A 24,825-nucleotide genomic window follows, 5' to 3' on the forward strand; every position below is an offset into this window, starting at 1 on the left:
TGGCGACACATGAGTGCTGCCAACCAGCCTCTCCCCTCATGTGTTTTTAGTAATCTCCTAAAAGAAACATGTGACATTACGTCATTGTACATAGCAGCATATCCTCATTGACTGCTGCTTGCAGGGAGTGTGGAAATGCTGGACATGATACTGTCACATCACACATTCCTTGTGCTCAACACGTCTTGGATGTATGTTGTTGGAGTCAAATTCCCATCCATCCCAGACAGTATAGTCAATGGTCAGGATGAAGAGAACAGCATCTGGAGGGCCTCAGATCCCCCATTGCTGACCTAAAGTGGGCTGTGAGGTGTTTTTTGGGGGGGGGAGGTTGTTTTTTATTTTGCTTATGTATTTTGTGTTTTTATATTGCCATTTTATCCTGTGAACCACCCAGAGACCTGCAGGTATAGGGCGGTATACAAATTTAATAAACAATAAAAATTAAAATAAATAGAATACCTCCATTACAAAATGACCACACACTGAAACCAGTATGAAGCCGGTTTGCAATTTGTTGTTCTCTAAGGTGTGCTGTGGTTCATAGGTCTGAAAAGCGAATCATTTAAGAAGCTACGACTACAGAGGTCTCTGGTTGCATTGCCTTTTGATGGGAATTAGCCACGATGGCTGAATTATTGAGAGTGTTTTAAATTTTTATTTGATGATTCAACTTTTATATTGTAATGCCACTGCGGCTGTAAAGTGTTCTGTATGTTTTATGCTATAAACTGCCCTGGAATTGTGAACTGATGATGGTCGGGGGGGGGGGGAGACAAAAGAAGGGAATATTGTTCCAAGCAACGACAATGGGAGCTTCTTTGCCAGGGCTAATAGGAGGGAATGAGTGTCTGTGTCACTGGTAGCTGGCAGGGAGGAAATGGTTAACCTCTCCCTGAATGCTGTGGTCCTGATCCGCATTTTTTTTTTTAAAAAAAAAACAGTTTTGCACCACTACAAAGGATGTTGATGCTTCACAGGTAGTTTGATTCTATGTCCCCTGGACAATGAATTACACTCTAAATGCAAAAAAGCCCCTCTCTCTGCTGATGCAGAAGGGAGGAACCAGACCAACAGATTCAAATTACAGGAAAGCAGATTGCAAATAAACATTAGGAAGAATCTTCACCTATTTTTCTTCCAAAAAACCACTGAGTGGAACTGACCACCAGCACCTCAGAAGGTGGTGGGCTCTCCTTCCTTGGAGGTTTTAAAGCAGAGGTTGGATGGCCTTCTGTCAGGGATTTTTAGCTGTGATTCCTGCATTGCAGGCAGCTAGGCTAGACAACCCTTGGGGTCCCTTCCAATTCTACCATCATATGATTCCATGATTCTTGCTTTCGGAAGTCAGAAATGAAACAGAGGGAAAACAGAATTGCCCTTGCATGTTCTGCAGGCCAAAACTTCAAAATCCACAGTTTAACGAAATATAATGGGGGAGGCGGGGTTGCAGTATATTACAAAACAAGGAATCGGTTTCTAACTGTAGAACATTCATTTATTTTTAAAATGCATTTTAATTCTCTTTGCACAATGAAACCAGAGCCGGCTCAATCATTAGACAGACTATCTTAGGCAGAAGCAGCCACCAAGGCAACAGTCCTGCAGGGGCCCCACCTGCCCGGCCGCCAGCGCAGCAACAGCACTCATTTCAGCCCAATCAGGTGAGATCTGACCCAAAATTGATGCCAATGATGGCACTGCTTCACCAGCGGCAGAGGCGGCAGGGCAGGTGGAGAAGCGGCTCCAGCGGCAGCAGGTATGATGGTAGTGGCTGCAGTGGCAGGGCCAGGCGGCGCTTTCTGTTTCGGCTCAAGCGGCAAAACAGCATGTGCTGCCCCTGAATGAAACGTACATATATAAAGAATGAGTACAATCTGCTTCTACTTATCAGTTATAAGATTTATATTACACGCTTCAGAAACGTTTTCTCCACGGCACTTCTAGAGCATTAAACAACATTTAAACAATTAAAAATGCAAAAATATTAAAATGAATAAAAACAGCATACTCAAAGCTCTGGGCAACATCCGGTGATGTCTGCCTGCTAAGGCAAGGAAAATTTGCTTGGACAGCGGGGACTTCTGATTTCTCGTCCCCCCACATCTCCCCAAAATCTGCACCAACAGTCCAGCACAGATTTGGTGAGCTGAAGGAGGACTGCAAGAGGAAGGAGAAGCAGAAGTCCCATTGTGTGAGTAGATCCCTGCTTGGATCTGCCTTGGTTCTCACCCCCTAAGTACTGAAAAATATACACATGCAACATTTATGTAATTTTCTTCTCACCCTAAAAGCTTGCTATCCTGTTGTTTACAACAATAACAATAACTAATAAGAGAAACAAGGGCAAAGCATACAATCAAGATTAGAACAAACAATGTTGTTGTAATTAAATTATCAAGTTTGCCAACATTAGAAACAAACCAAAACAGTAATTTTCATTTTATTATTGGCCCCGGGGATAATTTTCAGCAGGACAAATTCACTATTTGGTCGATGTTCCCAGATAAACATGTGCAATCTTCTTGAATATATTTAAGATCCCTGTTAAAACACAGAAAGGTTCATGTTAAAACTATGCAATGTCTCTTTCATATAAGTATTTAAAAATGCTTTACAACCTTCACACTGGAGAAAGCCCATTTTGAATAAGTAAGGACATTGACAGCCTGGAAAGGGTTCAGAGAACTTGGCTCTACATCACTTTTTAAGAAGTGCTTGATTTTATTCCTTCTTTTGTTTTATCACTTCCAATTCACACCATTATCTTAAAAGTACATTGCATCAAGACTTAACGACGCTATCCAGCCAAACATTTAAAAGTTCAACATTGATTTCGGTAGGAGAAAGTTAAACACCTGCTTAACTTTCCCATTGAAATCAGATGCACTGATTTCTTAACTTTGCCATGATCATCCCTATATATATATATATATATATATATATATATATATATATATATACACACACACACACATACATACACAGTATTACAGAAAAACAATTGCTCGATGCAAATCCAAACCTTTGTTATTAGACAGTATCATTGTATCTACTTGCTGATCGTTCAGAGCATCTGCTTTGCATCCAGAAGGTCCCCCATCTAGCCTAGTATTGTCTACACAGAGTGGCAGCAACTTTCCAGGGTTTCAGACAGGGATTGAACCTGGGATCATTTGACATGGCAAAGCCTAAGCTCCACCACTGTGTTACAGGGTCACCTGGCAAAGTGGGGCTGACTGCTCCATACAAGTCACTGCTTCATTTACTCCAAAGAATTAGAGAGCCAAAGAAATCTACACATGTAGACTTGCTGCCCAGACAGTGAGGCTTGAAGGAGAATCGCTTAGACTCTTCAGAACATGTAATAATTAATTCTTTCGGTACTTCACTTTCAAACTTAGCTTTATAACATGGGCTTAATTAACAACTTCAGATTGTTCTACAGAGCTGGCACAAGAGACAGTTCAGTTTTGAAAAGGTGTGGTTTTCAGGTGTGGTTAAAGATTACACTGCTTTTCTACAGTGGAATGCAGCGGTGCTCTTTTAAGTGGCAAGGTTCCACTTGAATTGTTGGCATAGCAATACACATGCTTTTGAGGTATACCTGAGGTGGCAGAGTAAATACATCCTGCCGTTCCACCTGGTAAGTGCATGTCTGATTTCAGTGGGAACATTACTGGTTGGACTCCAACTTCCATCAGCCCCAGCCTGTTTGTTCAGGGATGATGGAATTTATAGTCCAGCTGCCATCTATAGACCACATGTTCCCCATCCCTGGGTCCAGATCTCTTTTAAAAGGAATGCATGGTAGCTTTGTAAACTGCTTAGGCCTAGGGACTATTGTAGTTAATATCAATTGTTTAAATGAACGAATTAAAAATAAAACTAGCTTGCTCTGGCTCCTGTATATCAGAAATATCTAGAGATTCTAGAAAAGAAGAAGGCTCTCAGTTCTTCCCTATTACAGCTGGCCAAGATTTCCAGTTCTAAGAGCTCGTACATAACCACACCTAACATAATCCATTAATGTGACTCAGCATCCCCTTGCAAATGTGCATTCCTTGAGAAGGCTTACTCATCAGCAGATATTGGTTCTGGCAAATTCTGATCAAACACATCATAAACAAGAAGACTATTATGAAGAGCTGTGTGAAAGGAATGTTCAGTCTGACTTGGACTTCAGTAGGCGTCACCCATCTAATGCCCACCAGGTTCCCGTCCAGTGCTTCTGCTTGCCACTGTAGTTCCACACATTTTCTCTGCTGCTGTTCCCTCAGTCACTCTCCCATGTCTCCATACATTCTTTAGTGATGGGCAGCGGATCAGCCATTGCATTTTGGCAGTGGCTGACTTTCTCAAATTTCAATGGCGCCCTGTGCAATGCCAAAATTCAGCTCCTCCCATGCCTCTTGCGCTCTGTTCTACAGCATTGTTTTGGTGCTCTCTGCAGTGTGGCGCCCAATGCCGCCGCACCAGTCGTGCCACCCTAACACAGCCTGATTTTGGGCAATCTAACATGGTAAGTGGCCACTGCAGATCGGAGTCAAGTTTGGTTCCCATTCAAAAGTGGCACAGCCGCCCACCACCAGAACATATCTGGGAGGCCAGTGTGCGTTTGTGTCTGGTGACAACAGGAGGATCAGGCTGGTCAGTGACAGTCTTTCTGATCCCCAAAGCCCTCAGCCAAGTTGCCTGACCAGGCTGACCCCTAATGTTGGGCCTGCTTATACTGAGTCAAACAAATGGGCCATTTAGGATCTGAAAGAAAGGCCTTTCCCTGACTTAATAATAATAATAATAATAATAATAATAATAATAATAATAATATTTATACCCCCCCCCAATCTGGCTGGGTTTCCCAAGCCACTTTGGGCAGCTCCCAACTGAATATTAAAACACAATACAGCATTAAACATTAAAAACTTCCCTAAACAGGGCTGCTTTCAGATGTCTTTTAAAAGTAAGATTGTCTTGCTTATTGCCTTGACATCTGGTGGGATGGCGTTCCACAGGGCAGGTGCCACTACCGAGAAGACCCTCTGCCTGGTTCCATGTAACCTTACTTTTTGCAGTGAGGGAACCGCCAGAAGGCCCTCGGCGCTGGACCTCAGTGTCCGGGCTGAGTGAAGGGGGTGGAGACGCTCCTTCAAGTATACAGGATTGAGGCCGTTTAGGGCTTTAAAGGTCAGCACCAACGCTTTGAATTGTGTTCGGAAACATACTGGGAGCCAATGTAGATCTCTCAGGAGCCAATGCAGATCTCTCTTGCTCCCAAGAGTCTTTCAACATGTAAATGATGTGATTCACCACTATGAAAGGTACATGCTCAAAGAGGAGTGGCTCACACATGGCCCTCCAGATGTTGGAGCTGTAGTTTCTATCAGCTGCAGTGAACATGGCCAAATTTGGAAGTTTCAATCCAGCACCAGCTGGAGGTTTACAGGTTCTCCATTCCTAACAGAGACAGGCATACTACTCTTGAGATTATTACAAAAGGATAATTGGAATTCCACATGTAGATATGCCCCTGACCTGGCTATGTTTGAATTCCCAAGGAAACCTAGCTCAGATATAGGATTGGGGGGGGCATTGGGCATTGATAACAGCAATCTGAATTACACCCCAACACAAACTCTGGCCTTGTTTTTCACTGATAAAAGTTAGCCAGAGTGATTGTGAAAGATGCAACAGCAACGGCAAAAATTGTCTTTAAACTCATGATTATTATCCCAGTGCAGGCAATCCTATGCACGCTTACTTGGCAGCAAGTCCCACTGGCTTCAACAAGTCTGAGGAGGCATGCATCAGATTGCTCTATTAAGGAATGCATACATCTTCAGCAAGCCAGAGGGTTTGTGGGTAAAAAGCAATGGCATTCATCAAGAGGTGTGTAATTTTGGGTTTCTAATGGCATTACTGACATCTAGTGGTAAAATTTACTGAACTTCAGTGTAGGGATTAAAATTTATTTTAAAGTTATGTGTTAAAGGTTTGATCCAGCCAGTGTTAAAACATTTTAAAATCTCATCCATTTGAATGGGAATAAAACACACACACATTCTTAACAGAAGCCTTATTCTGGTGTTATTAAAACTGGCGATATTAAGACGCCCAGAGTGGAGCTGCCCAGAATGGCTGGGGAAACCCAGTCAGATGGGTGGGGTATAAGAAATAAATTATTATTATTATTACAGTGGTACCTCAGTTTAAGTACTGTACACAATTGGTTCCGGAGGTCTGTACTTTCCCATTGAAGCGTACTTTCCCATTGAAAGTAATGGAAAGTGGATTAATCCGTTCCAGAAGGGTCCGCGGAGTCCTCAACCTGAAGCGTACTTAACCCGAAGTATGAGAGTAATTGGTTCTGGAAGTCCGTACTTAACCTGAAGCGTACTTAACCTGAACCGAACTTTCCCATTGAAAGTAATAGAAAGTGGATTAATCCATTCCAGATGGGTCCGCGGAGTACTTAAACTGAAAGTACTCAAACCAAGGCGTACTTAAACCGAGTTTTGACTGTATTATTATTTATTGCAATAACTCATTTGGGGGCCATGCACGCAGACCTCACTCCCCCACTTGCAAACATCCACATGGACACTGTTTTCAACCTTTGCATCTTCAGTGCAAAGGATTGAAGGGATCTTCTAAGAAATATGTAGCTGAATGCCCCCAGAAGCTTCCCTAAGCTGAGGAGCCCTGCGTTATGAGGTTCTGCAGTCCCCAGGAGGCATCTAAGCACCATTAACTGAGCATGTGCAGAATATTTTTCTGCTGAACAAGTGAAGATTAAAACTGGATCTAGCAAAGCCATGAACGGGTATGTGAGCACAGGGCTGTTGCCTGCAGCATTCGCACGACTACTTTAACCTCAGTTCTAATAATGCCTGAATACATCTTCTGTCATTTAAATAACTGTGAGTGGATTTTAAATCATTGTGAGTGGGTATGTGAGTGGTCAGATCGCTCCGTGTCCTCATTATCCCAGGGCCTAAGTAAACATTACTTTAATTGCATAACTAGCAAACACATCTGGATTTGTAAATACCTGGCATGTGTGTGGGGAGGGTGGAGTCATTTTCATGGGCACTACAGTGGGTGTGTAAGGGAGGTTTAGCTTTCCTTCCCCAGCTGTGATCCCCATAAAAACTGTCGCTGCCAGGGCCAGCCATGGATGTTCTGCCACTCCAGGCCAAACGGAAAATGCTGGCCCTCCCCGGTGTCACCTCAGTGCCCACCTGTCTTCCTCCTCTGCTGCCACCTGCAGATTTTGGCCAAGCAGGTAGCCAGGCCCAGAGGATCTGCCACCTGAGGCAATTGCCTCACCTCGCTGCATGGGCAGTGCGGCCCTGGTCCCTGCAGGGCCAACAGCAGTTATTGAGATTATTATCATCAGGCTGTATATCATTTTGATAGGACCAATACTTTCTTTCCCATTACCTGCTTCTTTGGAGTTTAGCCACGTTAATTGCCAGTGGTAGGGTAACGAGCATTTCTCCCCGATTTTTGACGTCGTAGTTGGCGACGAATTGACTGAATTTCAGCGAAGTCCTTCAACCTCTTTCCAACCACGTCATTGATTAAGCCTGAAAATGTAATTGCTTTGAATGGAAGTTTATCCAATGAGCCATTTAGATAATTTTTTTGAAGCTATAGTCAGCACGGCAATTGTACTGATTCATTTTGATGCGTAGTTGTCCACAAGGACTCAGGGGGTATTAGATATCATTAGGAAAAGAATACATACGGTAGTTCATAAAACATACATAGGTCAGAAACTAAATGCAAGAAGAATAGACAATGAAAGAAACAGGTTTACATGTGCAGGAAAGTGCTTTTCATCTTTGGGTGTTGTCTTGTTTTTGGAGTTCCTTAGCAAGATTAATGATAGTCAAGAGATACATATGTCCAGTGCTTTTTTTCTAAAAAAATGTTTAGGGCTACAGTACTCTCATTTTCCTACTCATATTTAAATACTGCCCCTCAATGAGGCAAAACTTAGATTCACAAAATCTTTTGGGGTATGCATAACCCTGCGTGCCCCCAGAAAAAAGCACTGTATTGTCTTTAGATTTGCATGTCCTAATAAAACCAGCGGTACATACATGATTCCCCAGCACAGCAAATCATGTTTGAAATTTGGGGTGCCTGGGTCTGCTGCCCTAAGACAGTCTAAAGTCCCATTAGGCACGTTTATGAAATTTTAAATACATAGGGAAGGAAGGATCTGACTTGAAATAAAGGCTTTCAAATCCCACTAGTTTCAGCAAGAGAGAGTGCTCAAATCAATTGAGCCAAATTTAACTTTGGCTGGCTTATGTCAGAAAGAGCAATTCTACAATGAAATCCATTACTTATAAAGGTGGTCACCTCTCCCTGGTGGTGCTTTTTCAGTAGCAGCCAACTATGTTCTAGCTCTAGGTTTCTTGAACTGAGCGGTAGTTGGATAATATACTCTATAAGATCCCCACTAACTCCTCATGATTCTATGAAATACACAGTTAGAAACAGAAGTTTCCATATTTTAAAAAGTAAAAAGACCAGGACACCCCAAAAGTTGTTGAGGTTTTTTTTTAGGAAGACCCAGAAATTGTTGAGTTTCTCCCCCGCACATATGGCAGCCATGAACATTAGTCACAAGTATACCCACTGTAGCTAACAGATGACAGCTAACTAAGGTCCATTAATGTCGCTGGGCCGACTCTGAGTGGAATTCAATGGGGTGCAGCCCAGAACTACTTATTCACAATAGTTAATAAACATTTCTTTTATTGGGCTTGTCATTCTAGGTTTTCTCAATACTTTTCGAATCAGCCTTCTTATTATGTACCAACAACAAAATTGGGCTCAGTTATGGACTTCTCTTAATTTTAGCTACATTTTCTCTTCATGGATAATCTGCAAGCTGAATTCTAACAATAAATGTGTTTATAACAGCCATGGTGAAATATACTTGTAATGCTCAATTGTTTGTTTGTTTGTTTGTTTGTTAATAAGTACGGTCCCTGAGATCACACCTGGGGTGGATCTAAACACAGGAAAAATAAATCAGAAATTAGATCTTGTTAACAAAAGCAAATAATCTCCATGGAAAATTGAGTTTTTAAATTTCCTGCTCTCTGGTGCCTTCTGGTGTTGCATGTTTATAGCACATTCAAATCACTGTTTCTTTACTAATGTACTGTAGTTGAGTCCCCAATCACAGTAACATGACTTTGCTATTCTGTAATCAGTATGGCAGAATGTTAGCTAGTCTGTATTACCTTATTTCTACTAACTCACCGTCAGTCATTATTCTTCCTAGCTGGTTCGACGATATTCTTTTTACCACTCTGCCCATCAAATATGGAAGGAATTCTTTCTCAATATCTATATGATGTAAGAGAGCAAAAGATTCCACCTGGATCAGTCCAAAGACCCACAAGACCATCCTTCTGCCCACACAATAGCCACCCGGATGCCTCTGGGAAGCTGAAAGGCAGGACAGGAGCGGAATAACATCTCCCCTCTTGTGCTGCCTAGCAACTGATATTCAAGAGGCATACTGCCTCCGAGGCAGGAGGCAATACATAGCCACCCTGACTTGTGCCCTGTTTGAAAGTCATCTAAATTGGTGGGCATCACTACGTTTTGTGGCAGTTCAATTATGCACTGCTTCACAGAAGGACTTCCTTTTGGAACAACCGAAGATGACCAGTATTATTCTTCTGTTCGAAGCTGAGTTGTCTGAAATACACACCTCTTCTTTTTAATACTCCATAATATCTCAGCTGTTTGCAGGTGTGTGTGTGTGTGTGTGTGTGTGTGTGTGTGTCCTTGTTCAGTTCATTTTAGCTGATTCTTTCCACCAGTGGGCTAACCTGTTTTTTAACCTGAGGGGCACGTTCACCCTTTGCCAACCATGTGCCAGTTGGGGGTGTGGCTACCTTCACACGGTTGTATACACACAGGACATACATAAGGACACAGTCCTTGTAGATCCACGGATCATGGTCTGGGGCATTATCAAAAGGGTTGTTGATCTGATGACTAGGGAGGAGTGAGATACATCCCTGTTAAGGTGGTGGACTGGGTGGAAAGATTTAAATATGTGTCTGTTTCTTTTTCGCCAGGGCCACCAGAATTGGGGGACCAGAAAAAAATTGCTTGGGGAGGCCTGATTAACCCTGAGCTGGGTGTTAATCAGCCCTGAACTTTGTGGTGCAGAATTCCCGTTTTAAAAGCTTATGTGCAGTAAAGAATGATACATACCTCTTTCTGTGATATCGAAGAAGAAACCCTTATTATGAAGATCATTAAAGACTGAAGGAATGAGGTTCGACAAGTATTGCAGAGAAAAGGCTCGAGAAGAAATTCTCTGCTTGACTTCTGCCGACTTTGTATTTGTGGTGACCTGCTGTGCTTTACGGCGTTCCTTTAAATAATAAGGAAAGGGTGCATGTAACTCCAAGCAATGTAGACATTTTTCTATAGAACCATAGAATTGTAGAGCTGGAAGGGAACCCAAAGGTCATGTAATCCAACCCCCTGAAATGCAGGAATCTCAACTACTGTAAATCATACATGACAGATGGCCACCCATTCTTTGCATAAAATATGCCAGTGCTCTAAAACAAACAAAAAAACCAGGGCTTAACCCCCCCCTTCAATTAAGTGCTGAAAAGCTTGCTGAATCCCGACAAAAGAAACTGTAAGAATCCGATTAATTACTTTTAATGAGATTATCTCACTATGAAGCTGGCTCTTTATTCATTTGTGCAATGTGTGAAGAAACCATTTTTGTGACCAGATATTCATAAAAAGAAAAAATGATACAAGAAACGGAAACTGAAGAAAACAATACGGCATGTACTTCACCCCAGGCCTTTGAAAGCTTATTTTCTTCCACCGAGCAAATCTATGAAGCAAGGGTAGAGGACCTGCGGCCTGGAGATGTTATTGGACCCCAGCTCCCATCAGCTGTAGCCAACATGGTCAATGCTCAGGGATGATGGGTTCTGGAGTCCACCAAAGGAACTATTTCTGGTTACCATTTTTTTATTTTACTCCACCATGTCTTACCATGCCTGTCTGCTGATGGCAAAGTTTATGGCCTGGCCTTTGATGAAACAAGGCAGCTTTCTAACCAAGTGGTTGCCTGGTTACCTGTGGTGAGTGACAATTGCTCCCAGGTGACCAGGTGAGGTTCACCATCAGCACTGTCTCTTTCCCCTATTGTGCTTTTCTCTTTTGCCCACCTTTAGTTCTGCCAAAACACAGCTCTGGCCGTATTCCACTGGTGAAACCCAACCTGTCTTCAGATGCTATGAGTGTGGCATGTAGCTATACAGTCCCAAATCCACTTGTATGTGATGCCTCATCCATCAGAGGTCCTTTAGCTTTACCTTGGCTACAAATGGTTGCTAGTTTTCCTCTGTTGAGCAGAACATATTGAATTTAGGATAACGACCTGAGATTATTTTTTTGTTGGCAATTTGAGAAAGCATTTAAAGTCGTTTCTGATTTATAAATCTGAATCTGATGTATGCTGGAAATGTAAAGAAGCAGAAGGAACATTCTTCCATATGTGGTGGGCATGCAAAATAGTTAAAGGGTATTGGGAAATGGTATATAATGAGATGAAAAAAAAAAGTTTAAAAAACCTTTCCCCCAAAACCAGAGGCATTCCTTTTGGGAATGGTACAGACGGAAGTACCCAGGTGTCACAAAATGGTATTTATGTATGCCACTACTGCAGCTCAGCTCTTGTTAGTGCAGAAATGGAGGGTGAGTGAGGTCCCTAAATAAGGAGGACTGGCAATTAAAAATGCTAGAATATGCAAAGTTAGCAGGTTTAACTAGTAAAATAAGAGAACAAGAAAATCAAGTAAATAAAGAGGAATGGAAAAACTTTGTGGAGTATTTGGAAAATAATTGTAAACGTGAAAATGTTAGCACGATTAAGGTAAATTCAACAGCATAATACAAAACAGAGGGATAATAAAGGGAAAAGAGAACTAAATGGATATATAAGAATATGTAGGAATGGTGGGAAAATCAAAGGAACCGGGGAAGGGAAGAACGGAAGTTGTACATGATTGTTTTATGTAAGTTATGAATGAGGAAAATGTTGATTTCAATATGAATATGATTTTGGAAATTGTAATACTGTACTGAAAAAATATAAATAAAATTATGAAAAAAGGTCATTTCTGATTTTATTATTAGCTTTTAACAGATTTGGGGTGGTTTTCAAGTAAGTTTTACTGAGAGTGGACCCATTCAACTACCTTGTTCCATTAGTGGAAGCCAGTGTGAGGACTCCTGCTAGCTCACAATGGGGTTTTGTCCCTCTCTCCTCCCCATGTGCCTCTCCCATACCTGCTCTGAAGGCTTGGGAGATCCACCACAACAGTGTGTGTGGGAGACAAGGGGAGTTCTTTCCATTTGGCAAGCAGAAACGCTTGAACTGGTGGAACGATTTCCTTAGTGCTACACTAAATTCCACCCACTGAAATGAATGAATGTGGCAAAGTTAGGTCCCGCCATTCAATAAGTATACTCTGAGCAAAACTTACTCGAATACCACTCTTTTTAAAATTTGTACACCACTTAGAGACAATTGTAATTAAGTGGTATATAAATGGTCCAAATAAAGATCGTGGTGTATCTGCATGGCGCCAATCTCCAGGCCCCCTTGCCTCTCCCCACTTCCCAGTAACCAGCAGCAACTCAGCTTTTGGGAGGTCAAGTGAGCCCCACTGCCTCACCACCCCATCCGCTACTGGTGGAGAGGGTTTGCTCGAGAGGGTTTGCCCTACCTGACTTGTTTCCTATTAGCTGTACTAAGGTTGTAATGGTGGTCTTATTCTGTACAGTCGTACCTTGGATCTCAAACGCCTTGGCTCCCGAACTAATCTTCTCCCGAATGATCAAAACCGGGAAGTGAGTGCTCTGGTTCTTCAACGGTTTTCAGAAGCTGAACATCTGGCACGGCTTCTGTGGCTTCCGATTGGCTGCAGGAGCTTCCTGCAGCCAATCGGAAGCCGTGGAAGTTGAATGGACTTCCGGAACGGGTTCCTTTTGACTTCCAAGGTACAACTGTATTACATTTATTATGACGTGTCTGTGATTACAGTGGTACCTTGGTTTGCATATGTCTTGGTTTGCATACGTTTTGGATTACAAACACATCAAACCCGGAAGTGCATGTCCCCGTTTGCAACCTTTTTTTGGATTACAACCCTTTTTTTTTTTAGATTAGAAACAATTTTTTTTTGGAGGCCCCATTGGCGAAAGCGTGCCTTGGGTTACAACCTGTTTTGGTTTACAAACGGACCTCTGGAACGGATTATGGTTGTAAGCCAAGGTATCGCTGTATACAGAATGAAGGTCGGGTTAGGAATTTTTCAAATGAACAAGCAAACTTGGGTTCACATTAGCTATACCTTTTCCTCTTTCCGTCGTAACTCTTGTTGTTCAAGGCGCTGCACTTCAGCCAGCTCTGCGTTGCGCAGTTCATGATATCCGAACTGGTGCCCCTGAAGATTGGCCAGCTCTTCTTCCTCCGTGACTTCCAGCAAAGCTTGCTCCAGGGTTTTCCCAACTAAAACTTCAAGCATTGGTCTGACTTCAATATCGAAGTCAAAGAGCTGAGGATAAAAAGCCAGTGCTGAGTCAACATGCAATGTTATGTTTTATGAAGGGGAACAGAAATAACTGACTTCTGAAACAATTGCTGAAATTACAAATGAGCCTTTCATTGGTGACAAGCTTGTTGCAAGGGTCACTGAGATAAGGCATGGGCTGCCATACGTCCGGATTTCCCTGGACATTACCATGGGATTTCAAAGACGGAATTGACGTGCGGATGGAATGTCAAAATAACGCTTTTGTAAAAAAAAGTTCAACAACTTTGGTTTCCCCCCCCCCTAAAAAAAAAAACCTTCAACAATTTTGGGGTCTTCCTAAAAAACTTTTTTACTTTTTGAAATATGGTAACCCTAGATAAGGCACTTGCAAGGAGGAGCATGTTGACCTTTTGCAAATGATCGACCAACAGTAACACTAATACTAATAATAGCAAATGCTGAAGTCATAACTATTTTTGCATTATTTGGAACTTGGAACAAACTCTGTCCAGAAGAAAATTCAAGGCTGCTAACAAAATCTAGCAATAGTGGGCTGGATCTGGACATTCAATCTTAGCGTGGGGCCATTGAAATAGTGGGGCTTAAGTTAATCATAATTTAAATTCTATTGATTTCCATGGGTCAACTCTAAGCACCATCATGGCTGGATCCATCCCATTGTGCCAGCTGTTGCCTGTTCTGTAACCTCATTTCGTGGCAAAATCTGGCAGGGTCGGATATCCTGTAGAATTAGTTGCTTTTCATCTGAACCTGCTTGTAATTCAGGAGCAGCACACTCGAGAAAATCTCTTGCCAAAATAGGTTACCTTGTTCAGGAGTAGCCAATTCGTTTACCGAAGCCAGGGACAAAATAGACTTGCTTCTATTGCCCCCCCCCCTTTAGACATAATTTTGCGCTCAACTAGCAAACGAGAAAGGGCACTTAAGTATGAAGAAAATCCACAAGTAGCAAATTATGGCAGGGAGGTGGGCAGAAAGGTGATTTTCTTTCAGGCCTCCGTGTTAGGCAATTTTGTGCCATAGAATCAAGACAAAGGCAAATCCTAGCACTACGCTTGCTCTGTTTGCCATTGCATAACAAAATAATCCTTTGGCCTCTGATAATTGCTGTGCTGCCTGTTGGACAACAGAGATAGCAGGAGTGGGTGGCGCTGTGGTATAAACCACTGAGTCTCTTGGGCTTGCCGACCAGAAGGTCGGCAGTTTGAATCTGCGTGGCGGGGTGAGCTTCCATTGCTGTGTCCCAGCTCCTGCCAATCTAGCAGTTTGAAAGTACACCAGTGCAAGTAGATAAATAGGTACCGCTGGGGTGGGAAGGTAAATGGCATTTCCGTGAACTCTGACTTCCGTCACAGTGTTCCGTTGTGCCAGAAGTGGTTTAGTCATACTGGCCACATGACGCAGAAAGCAGTTCAGAATCAGCATCAGAAAGCTGCACCCCACCGTCGCCTTTGACTTAACTGTCCAGGAGTCCTTTACTTAGAGATAGTACCTTTTTGATAAGTCTACTGGATCCAAAGGGCCAATTAAATCATATTTGCTTAAGAAGCATTTTGTCAACAGGAAAGGATAGAACTTGCATGCCGACTGATCCACATGCTATTCTGTACTTCCAGTATTGAATTTTACGATGTGGTGAATGCAGAGCATCTCTGAATGCTTTAATTTAAGACGAGAAGGGGTTTAACTGTTCAGGTAGTTTTCTCAGGTTAATTAAGCTCTGAATACCTCTCCTTCTTCTATTTGTGTAGCTACATCTGCCCCAGTTTTTGATGGAACGAACAAGGGGCTGTCTGGTCTCGCTAGGAAAGCATCTGTTTGGCATTCCATATCAACTTCGATAATGCGGTCTGCAATCTCTTCCAGGTACAGTTCTGAAACAGTGACACAATGAAGACTATGGTTAGGGGGCTCCTAGCTTCCGCTATTTAAAATTGGCAGGGCTGACAAGAGGGGTGAGGGTGGGGGAAGCTAGTACAAATTACAGTACCAAGGTTCAGAATGGGGCCTGGGGCCCAACTGTCTTGCATATGTTTTATGTAATTCTTTCCAAAATATATGTTTCATGGTCAATGCATGCACAGAATAATGGCTTGCGAACCTGTGCTGTGGACCAAGCAATTCCCAGTATTTATATGAACATTGGCTTCTGCGCTTTGGCATTATTAGGACAATGCAGTCTCAACTTATTATGCTCAGCCACGTTTGTATGTGAACACTGTACAAATATAACAAAGTTGTTATGTGATACTCATTGTGTTGCGTTACATGTATAAATTTAACATTTAAAGTGTATGGTAAGTTCAGCAGTGATTGTGTGGGTGCTTATATTATTGATATGTCATTAGGCTCTTAATATCCTCAACAGGTATATGATCATATTTCTCATTAATGTAAAAATGAGACCACACATTTATTTTATATCCCATGTACTATAAATGTTTTTAGTTGGTCTGCCTTTGTTGGGGTGGAGAGGTCTGAATTTCCCCCCACCAGGGGGAAGGAGGAAGGGCAGGATATAAATAAAACCAACCAATCAATAATCTTTACTGAAATAGTGTGGGTCAGAGTCAACCAATGAGTTGTAATAATAATAATAATAATAATAATAATAATAATAATAATAATAAATTTATATCCTGCCCATCTGGCTGGGTTTCCCCAGCCACTCTGGGCAGCTTCCAACAGAATATTAAAATAATCTATTAAATATTAAAAGCTTCCCTAAAGAGGGCTGCCTTCAGATGTCTTCTAAAAGTCTGGTAGTTGTTTTTCTCTTTGGCATCTGATGGGAGGGCGTTCCACAGGGCGGGTGCCACTACCAAGAAGGCCCTCTGCCTGGTTCCCTGTAACTTGGCTTCTTGCAACAAGGGAACCACCAGAAGGCCCTCGGCGCTAGACCTCAGTGTTCGGGCAGAATGATGGAGGTGGAGACGCTCCTTCAGGTATACTGGACCGAGGCCATTTAGGGCTTTAAAGGTCAGCACCAACACTTTGAATTGTGCTTGGAAACCAATGTAGGTCTTTCAAGACCGGTGTTATGTGGTCTCAACGGCCGCTCCCAGTCACCAGTCTGGCTGCCGCATTCTGAATTATTTGTAGTTTCCGGGTCACCTTCAAAGGTAGCCCCACATAGAGCACATTGCAGTAGTCCAAGTGGGAGATAACTAGAGCATGCACCACTCTAGCAAGACAGTCCGTGGGCAAGTAGGGTTTCAGCCTGCGTACCAGATGGAGCTGGTAGACAGCTGCCCTGGATACAGAGTTGACCTGTGCCTCCATAGACAGCGGTGGGTCCAAAATGACTCCCAGGCTGCACACCTGGTCCTTCAGGGGCACAATTACCCCATTCGGGACCAGGGAGTCCTTCACACCAGCCCGCCCCGTCCCCCAAGCACAGTACTTCTGTCTTGTCAGACAGGGCTGAATAAACCTGTGTGTAGACAAAACACCCCTGCACATAAAAAAACTAGAATGTCATGGAGAAAGGTTCTACCCTTGGCTTCTTCCTAAAATCTAGTTTTATATCTGCAAGGATTTGATTTTTTTTTTTGTATAGCCAGAGCCCTGGACACAGAATTGACCTGCACCTCCATGGACAGCTGTGAGTCCAAAATGACTCCCAGGCTGCGCACCTGGTCCTTCAGGGGCACAGTTACCCCATTCAGGACCAGGGAGTCCCCCACACCCGCCCGCCCACTGTCCCCCCCAAAACAGTACTTCTGTCCTGTCAGGATTCATCCTCAATCTGTTAGCCGCCACCCACCCTCCACCCGCCTCCAGGCACTCACACAAAAGCCCTGCGCAAGGATTTCTGGTGCTTTACCTGTCTGCACATCAGTCCGGAGCTGGGGAACCTCAACCTGAGGGGCATGGATTTCGCTCTCTTCCTTTGCTCGCTTTCTGGCCAGCATTTTCCGGTGGGCTTCTCGTTTCTTCTGAATCTCAACAGGATCAGTTTCAGTTTCAGCAGGGCACTGGAAAATGGGGTGGAAAGTTCCTCTTAAAATAGCAGCTAACCTGGGCAGTAGACAGGGAGCCAGAACTCAGTGGAACTCAGTCCCTGCACCTCTCAGGTGAGAGCCATTGCCATGATAAGAGAACGGGGTGAGAGATTCATGGTGAGTTTCAGCACCTTTTTTTCTAGAAAAATAGCACTGGTGGTAGAGATGAGAAAAGCTAAGGTTTCTTTTTCCTCTTTTGGCTGGTGAACAAAACTCTTTCCTTTGGAGTCCTAGGCCACGAATAAGCCAAAGAAATAATACAAAGAAAACTTATCCTGCTTATTCAATCACATTGAAGTCAATAGAACATACAATGTGATCAGATGTACGCCTACTAAGAATTAAATAAAGGTCCCAAACAAGGCACGACCTTAACTGCATAGTAAGGTGGTGGAATGCATTTCCCTCCCCCACGTGTGGGAGACCCTAGTGTGGGAAGTCCCCCACCACACTTCAGTTCAAACTGCGTTGCATCCGTGCCTGAAAATAGCATTGCAAAAATGGGGGACTCAAGAAAACAGGGATGGAATTAAGGTCAATGGGACTTAAATATAACCTTCAATCTGTGGCAGTGTAAGTGCCCTAGGTGGCACTGCAATTTACTTAAACTTCTCTTCCCCAAAGCACTGAGATTGGAGAGTCCTGGGAAAAACCATTCCCTCTCATTTACTTCCCAGTCCCAACTTAACTTCTTCCTCCCCTGGAGAAATAATTGTGGAATCCCTGGATACTTTCAGAATCTACTATAGGTTCTAAAGTAGTTTTACATATGCTTTAAACATGCCTTACCCCAGGATATTTGTCAACCACATCCTCTTAATCTGCAGCATTCCTCTGCTAAACCTGTGATGGCCCATTCATACATGCAAGTCATTGCTTGATGCTGCAGTCATCATTTGATGGACATTAACGTGTGAAGCAGCCCCAACCACAGTGTTCTCTTGGAAATATGTGTGCATTTCCAACCACCATTTGCTTGTTTTCTCATGTTCAAGAAAAATATAAAGATTTGTGTAAAAAGGACCTACCCAAGGTAATGAATGAAGAGAATATGTGTTGCCTCGAACCACTCTTCTGTCATACATGAGATTCCCATAGCCGACTGGGTATTCATCACTGAAATACATTAAATTAAGACAAGAAAAAGTTCATTGGTGTTTGAAATGTTGTTAATCCAATATTTCTTAGAACAGAGATGGTGACCCTCATGCCAAGGCAGCCCTCCAGGCCTCTCTAGCTAGCCGATGGGACTCTCCCCAGGCCACATTCCTTATTGGCACTGCTTTGTACCCTCCTCAAGTGTTTTTTGCCTGGCTGGAATTTGTTCCTGAATTCTGGTAATGCATCTTGCAGACCCTCCAAGTGTCCCTATTCTCCAGGGATGTCCCTGATTTAGAGAAGTTGTCCCGGTTTCTGATTTGATCCCGGAATGTCCCACTTTTCCTTAGGGTGTCCCTATTTTCATTGGAGGAATGTTGGAGGGTATGGAGTTATCCAATCCCCAAGCCATCTGAAGGCAGTCCTATGTAGGGAAGGGTTTTTTATTTGTTTTTGTTTTGGGAATGCTTAATGTTTTAGTATGTTTTTTTAAAATAAATGTTGGAGGCCAGCAACCCAGTAAAAGGTGTGGGGTATAAATAGTAAAATTATAGTTATGGAATGGGACACCTCCATTTTCATTGGAGAAATGTTGGAGGGTATGTTATTGGTTGCTGGGATGGAGGATAGAGAGGGCTGTGTGTAGAAACTAGCCTACTGTACAAAGGTAAAATTCATATTCATTCCTCTGCCCTCCACTGGTATGTGGCCCAGAAGAGAACATGGCTGTTGAACTAAAAATGGTTTCCTGTCCCTGTACGAGAAGGACCCAAAAATGAAGGGCAAAAGAAAAAGGAAGAACAAAAGATAGAGAAAGCTGTACTTACCAACCTAGAAATGCATAAAAAACATACAAAGCTGCTTAGATGAATTTAGGAAAAATCCAGATTAAATAGGGCAGGGGATATGAGCTGGCATTGCGATGCTGATGCTGATGTGTGGACGCTGTGGAAAACTTGCATGTGTGAACAGCACCATTTCCATGGTAAAAACCCAACAGGAAGCGACCTACAAGTCCCTTCATCCTTGCATTGACCATCATGGCCGGGGCAGATGGGAACTGGAGTCCAAAAACATCTGGCTGGAGGGCACAAGGTTAGGGAAAGCTGCTCTAAGGCAACTGTATGAGGAAATACAGCAACCCTAGAGTAGGTACCTCAATAGTGGGACACACTTACTGCTCATGTGGGCATATGTGAGAGAAGAAGCAGAGTAGATGATAGGGTAGAAAAGCCAAAGATGGAGATGTGAGGGCCTGCTCATGCCAAGACAGTCTCCACTCTGGGACTGAGGATTGAGGCTAGGATTGTTATGGTCAGGCAATGCTACTCACCGATCAATGGTTGTTGGATCTGGAAATCGTTTTCTAGAGGGCACAACTCGAGGGCGGGTGCTATAGGAGTAAGTACTAGATGCTGCTGGAGCACCATTTGAGGTGAAAATCACTGAGCCTGTAGTCATTCTGAGATTTGTCCACTTTTATCCACTTTAGTTCTAATAGACTTTTCAAAGTCTTGGTGGCATAATAGAAGAATCCTCCTTGCCAACTGTTGCTAGGCGATGTGAAGTTCTGTCCTAAACAACAGTTGCCAAGGTAAACTGATCTGGGTTAGGCAACTCTGCTGATTAGCTGGAACTCCAACATTCTGAACTTGACTTTTCTTGATAAATTTTATCAGAGCCAATTGCCGCTCCTTTTTATTCAATGTATCTTTGGCTGCACTTCTGTACCCACTGATCTCAGAATAAGCCCTATTGTCATGGATGCAGAGGAATGGTGGGAGGAAGCAGCAAGGGAAGAAGGCTCAGAGCAGGGATTGGGGGTGGGACAACAATGAGTGGTCATAGGGGGAAGAAGGAGAAGATTGGGGAAAGGAGGTGTCAGAAGCTGAAGAGGTAACGGGGCTTAGTGAGCTGAGAGAGTCTGTGGCAGAGAGCAGTCCAGAATCAACATCAGAAGCTGCAACAGGAGGATGGGAAGAGAGAGGCCAAGAGGCCGAAATGAGTCAGGCTGGTGAAGAGTCATGGGTGTCTCCCCCTCCTACTGTGACCAGCTCCTATTCCCCCTTGTATCCTGGAACCAGAAGAGGCATGAAGAGGGTGAAGGAGAGGTTGGTTGCATGCATGCATGCAGGTGCTGTCTCCAATTGCTTGGGCGAACTCCTGGGGAGGCAGGGACTTTCAGTCTTAGCAACTGATCCAAGACCTACTGGGTATGAGCTGCTATGCTCATTAGGCCAGACACTCCGCCAGGTCTGTGTAGATGGTGCTCTTGCTAATAAAGAGTGAACTCCAACTTGCATGGCGTTGCTGCCTACTCACTCCTGACACCTACTGAACTAAGTGGGCCTTACCTGTGAGTAGGATTGCCTGTTAATTTGGATTCTGACATTATACAGGGAAAGCATATTATAAACATTTGCCTATCCTTCTGTTGTCTTTAACATTTCCTCTTCAAAGCAATTTTTTAAATACCACTTTTATGCTTACACCAGGCACAACAATGCAGGAAAAAATGAGAAAATGCCAGTGCTGTTCTTCTGTTGCAAGTTGCACATGGGGAAAGAGGCAGATGATGCATGTGACTGGTATCATAGCATTTGCAATGGTCACTCCTGGGAGTTTTACCACCAGATGTCACTGTGATCCTTTTGTGTGCGTGTGTGTCACTGGACATATTTTCCTCTGACTGCAGCCTCAGATAGCGAGATGATCTCAGGCATACAGCTTTTGTGCAGATGAATACAAATGTACACTGCTGTAATCAACATAGTATTTGATGCACAGTAAAATAATGTCTTGACTATAAAAACATATACATCATTTTGAATTAGAGTCATGGAAAGAACTATGTGTCAGACACACACAGGCTGATAATTGCTTTGATGAAAAAGAACCACATGCTTACAGGAAGAGCTCTGCCATGTGCATGAAAAAAACTCCAATTGTCCAACAACTTCCAACACAGTGTAAGCAAATTGATTCTTTTCGTTGTTGCTGAGTAGTCTCTTGATATGTAGAAGTTAAGCAGGTGAAACCTTCCCTGTCACTTTCCTTGGATTAATTGATCTCATTGGTTCCTAACAAAAATGTTTCTGGTCCCCCCCCAATGTCATTTTAAACATCTTTTTCAATTCATTTTATATCATCTCCCCAATTTTTTTGACTTCTCTACATTCCCACCACATATGGTATAAAGTACCTTCCTTTTCTTTTACATTTCCAACGTATGTTTGTCCCAGTTTTGTACATTTTTGCCATTTTTACTGGTGTACTATACCATCTGTACATCATTTTCATATAATTCTCTTTCAGAAGAGAACAATCTGTAAATTTCAAATCTACCTTCCACAATTTTTCCCAATCCTCTTCGCTGTTTCTGCCTGTTGACCTGCTCTCTCCAAGGCTTTAAAGTTGTGCTTCACCCATACACCTGCTTCTTTCAGCTAGTGTCTTGCCAATCAGAAAGTGGATGTAACAACTGTATCTCAGTAGTATGCTGTGTGTGTGTGTGTGTGTGTGTGTGTGTGTGTGTGTGTGTGTGTGTTAGAAAACAAGAACTGGTCGTACCCAAGCTAAACGGGAGATATGAATCAGGAAACACACCACCATAGCAACCATAGCTGTGTCTTGAAACCCCAAGGAAATAGAGAGGAAAGTGTTGCAATCCAACTTTAGTCACCATTCTAGAGGGCAGTCATTCATGTGACAAAGAAATCCTTGGGATCATGTAACTGTAAGCTTGTATGAAAGATGGAAATTTGTAATCGAAATAATTTAAGAAATGACCTGGGCCCGTGAAGTGTTAACAAACACAGATAAAGAACTTTGGATCCCCTCTTGATATACTGTGAAAGATAAATGCAGATGTTGACAACAGATTTCATAGAAAACAAAAAGCCTAGGCCGAGCTTGGTTTTTAGTTTCCTGCCATAATGCTTTGCTTCACATGAGGATTAAGCAGTTTGAAACGGAAGCGATTTCCTCACCTTCTCCGGCACGCTGCTTATCGTGAATGAAGGCAATCTTGTGGGTTACCCCACTGAGCCAGCAGATTGCCTAATATCCGTATAGCTCAGGGTTTCGTTGCATTTGTGCAAAGCTAGAGTGCCTTAAGAATGTTACCGTTTTGTGGGAGGAATTCAAGCGCATGCCATTAATTTAATTAGAGTGGATTAATGTGCTCTGTCACCCTAGTGCAACAAATTCACTTTGAAGAAGAAATTTGCTTTTTGCGGTTAGGAAAGTGATGGGAAAATGCACTGAAAAGTGTGGGATGAATGAATTATGGGAAGACACATAAATACCCCACAAGCAAATCAGGATGTCATATAACTGCCCTGCAAACAAAGAATGCTTAGTATAACCTCGGTGCAAGGAGAGCAGGATGAATGCTCAATAAATAGGCTGTCTGGAGGAGCCCACAGTCAGACACACGGTGTAACTAAACTTTTGGAGACGTATTTAACACCTGACAATGAATAGTGCAGGTTCTATTGACACAGAAACCATAGGGAGTGGTGTCAGGCAAGAGACTGTGCAATACAGTGTCTAACTGCCTTTGCTTCCACATGTATTCCACTTGTCACCATCATGTGCATTTTGCAAGTTATTAATAACCTTTGCAGCATTTTAACACTGACAGCTACGTGTCCAAGAACACCTTATGACTTTATCATGCACATTGGTTTATACTGTGGGGGCAGTGGGAGTTATATCTGCTATGTATCTTGGAGAGGTGATGGTTCATTGTGCATTTGGACACCTCTTAAAATAACATAGCCAAATTTTGCATGATAGTTTTTGTCTATACTGTACGTGGATACACTTGCATGCCATTTTGAATCAAATTGGTAGACTTCAACTTTTCCGAACTGGATCAATTTTGAGCAGGTTTTGCACGATGGTCCTTGAGGTCAAGGAGCAGTTTCCATATCTGTCTGGATACAGTTAAACCTCATTTTGAATCAAGATATTTTTGAGTCCTTAGAATTCCTGAGCAACACCGAGTATAATATAATAATAAATAAGGGTGCTAGTGGTAAAACAATTCAGCTACATTTAATCAAAAACTATCCATCAGGGTATGTGTGAGATTTTGGAGTTGCCACTGATCTTGTGGAAGTGCAAGTGAGAATATGGAAATAATAAGTGAGACTTACACACTGTTTTTATGTAAGCTGTGCGTTGGATCATAACTTGCAACTGGCAAGGTACCTCTTGCTCCTCTTGTCATTAAGGAATTTCAGAAGAGGTTTACTCCTCTACATGCAAACTTTTGACTACCCCCTAAGAGCCAGGTCACACATTACCACATAGTCATTCCTGTGTTATCATTGAGCCCTGACCCCTTTTTTGCAGACATTGGTTGCATATTAGAAAACAAACAGCAACTTCTGTACAGGTGTTCTAGGCATAAAAGTGCTTTATTCTGGTGAATTTACTTACGAATTAAAAACAATTGCTTGCACATTGCTATGTTCACTTTACTAGGTTACTGTGAGCCATGAATAAAAAAGACTGCTGCTATTGATATAGCAAGAACAATGTGTTTTTAAAAGTAATCTTGCAAGTTCAGAAGAGCACTCTCAACATGTCTCAAACTCCCATTTTGTACAATTCCACTGTGTCAGAAGTACATAATAAAAGCCTGTTGATTCAGGCCAATGGCCCATGTAGTCCAGCATCCTGTTATCATAGGGGCTAACTAGATGCCTATGGCAAGTCCACAAGTAGGGCCCAAGAGCACTCTCCCCTCCTGCAATTTCTAGCAACAGGTATTCAGAAGCCTACTTGCCTCTGACCATGGAGACAGAGGATAGCCAGTATAGCTGGCAGCCACTGCTAGCCTTTACCTCCATGAAATAATTCCTGCAATCCACTGTACCTTCAGAACTGGCTTAGACAGGGAATCAAAGAAGATGCAGGTGTACATCAACACCAGAAGGATTATCCAGATCTCGGTAAATTGGCTTAATCTTGCATCCTTTGATTGGGACAATGCGTATCACCATCTAGTTGTACTATACATGCATGGAGTGGATTGAGGCCATTGCCAAAAGCTGTAACCAATAGCAGTGCCAATAGCT

General features: G+C 42.8%; 1 protein-coding gene across 3 annotated transcripts; it reads right to left on the bottom strand.

Annotated features, from left to right (window-relative positions):
- Positions 1-1,476: 1,476 nt before the first annotated feature.
- RSPH3 (radial spoke head 3) lies at positions 1,477-22,249 on the bottom strand. 3 transcript variants are annotated; one of them, XM_060272794.2, is made up of 9 exons: positions 22,082-22,249; positions 18,667-18,754; positions 17,461-17,611; positions 15,363-15,508; positions 13,431-13,634; positions 10,255-10,417; positions 9,286-9,372; positions 7,444-7,589; positions 1,477-2,544 (listed from the first exon to the last, which is right to left on the bottom strand). In XM_060272794.2, exons 2-8 carry the CDS (start codon positions 18,721-18,723, stop codon positions 7,468-7,470), a joined length of 930 nt encoding a protein of 309 aa, XP_060128777.1. In that variant the 5' UTR covers positions 18,724-18,754; positions 22,082-22,249; the 3' UTR covers positions 1,477-2,544; positions 7,444-7,467. The 3 variants fall into 3 exon arrangements, with proteins under 3 accessions (XP_060128777.1, XP_034966463.1, XP_088523468.1); XM_035110572.3 differs by lacking the exon at positions 22,082-22,249 and adding an exon at positions 20,070-20,273; XM_088667342.1 differs by lacking the exons at positions 15,363-15,508; positions 22,082-22,249 and adding an exon at positions 20,070-20,253.
- Between the last annotated feature and the right edge of the window lie 2,576 nt (positions 22,250-24,825).

Source organism: Zootoca vivipara, chromosome 3, assembly GCF_965207765.1.
Source record: "Zootoca vivipara chromosome 3, rZooViv2.hap1.1, whole genome shotgun sequence".
Lineage (NCBI taxonomy): Eukaryota > Metazoa > Chordata > Lepidosauria > Squamata > Lacertidae > Zootoca > Zootoca vivipara.

Coding starts and splice junctions, on each gene's coding strand:
- RSPH3 (XM_035110572.3), bottom strand. CDS start 20,197: ATGACTACAGGCTCAGTGATTTTCACCTCAAATGGTGCTCCAGCAGCA. Junction 10,418..13,430: donor TACGACGGAAAGAGGAAAAG/GTATAGCTAATG, acceptor TATTATTTAAAG/GAACGCCGTAAAGCACAGCA. Junction 9,373..10,254: donor CTTCGATATCACAGAAAGAG/GTATGTATCATT, acceptor TACATCATATAG/ATATTGAGAAAGAATTCCTT.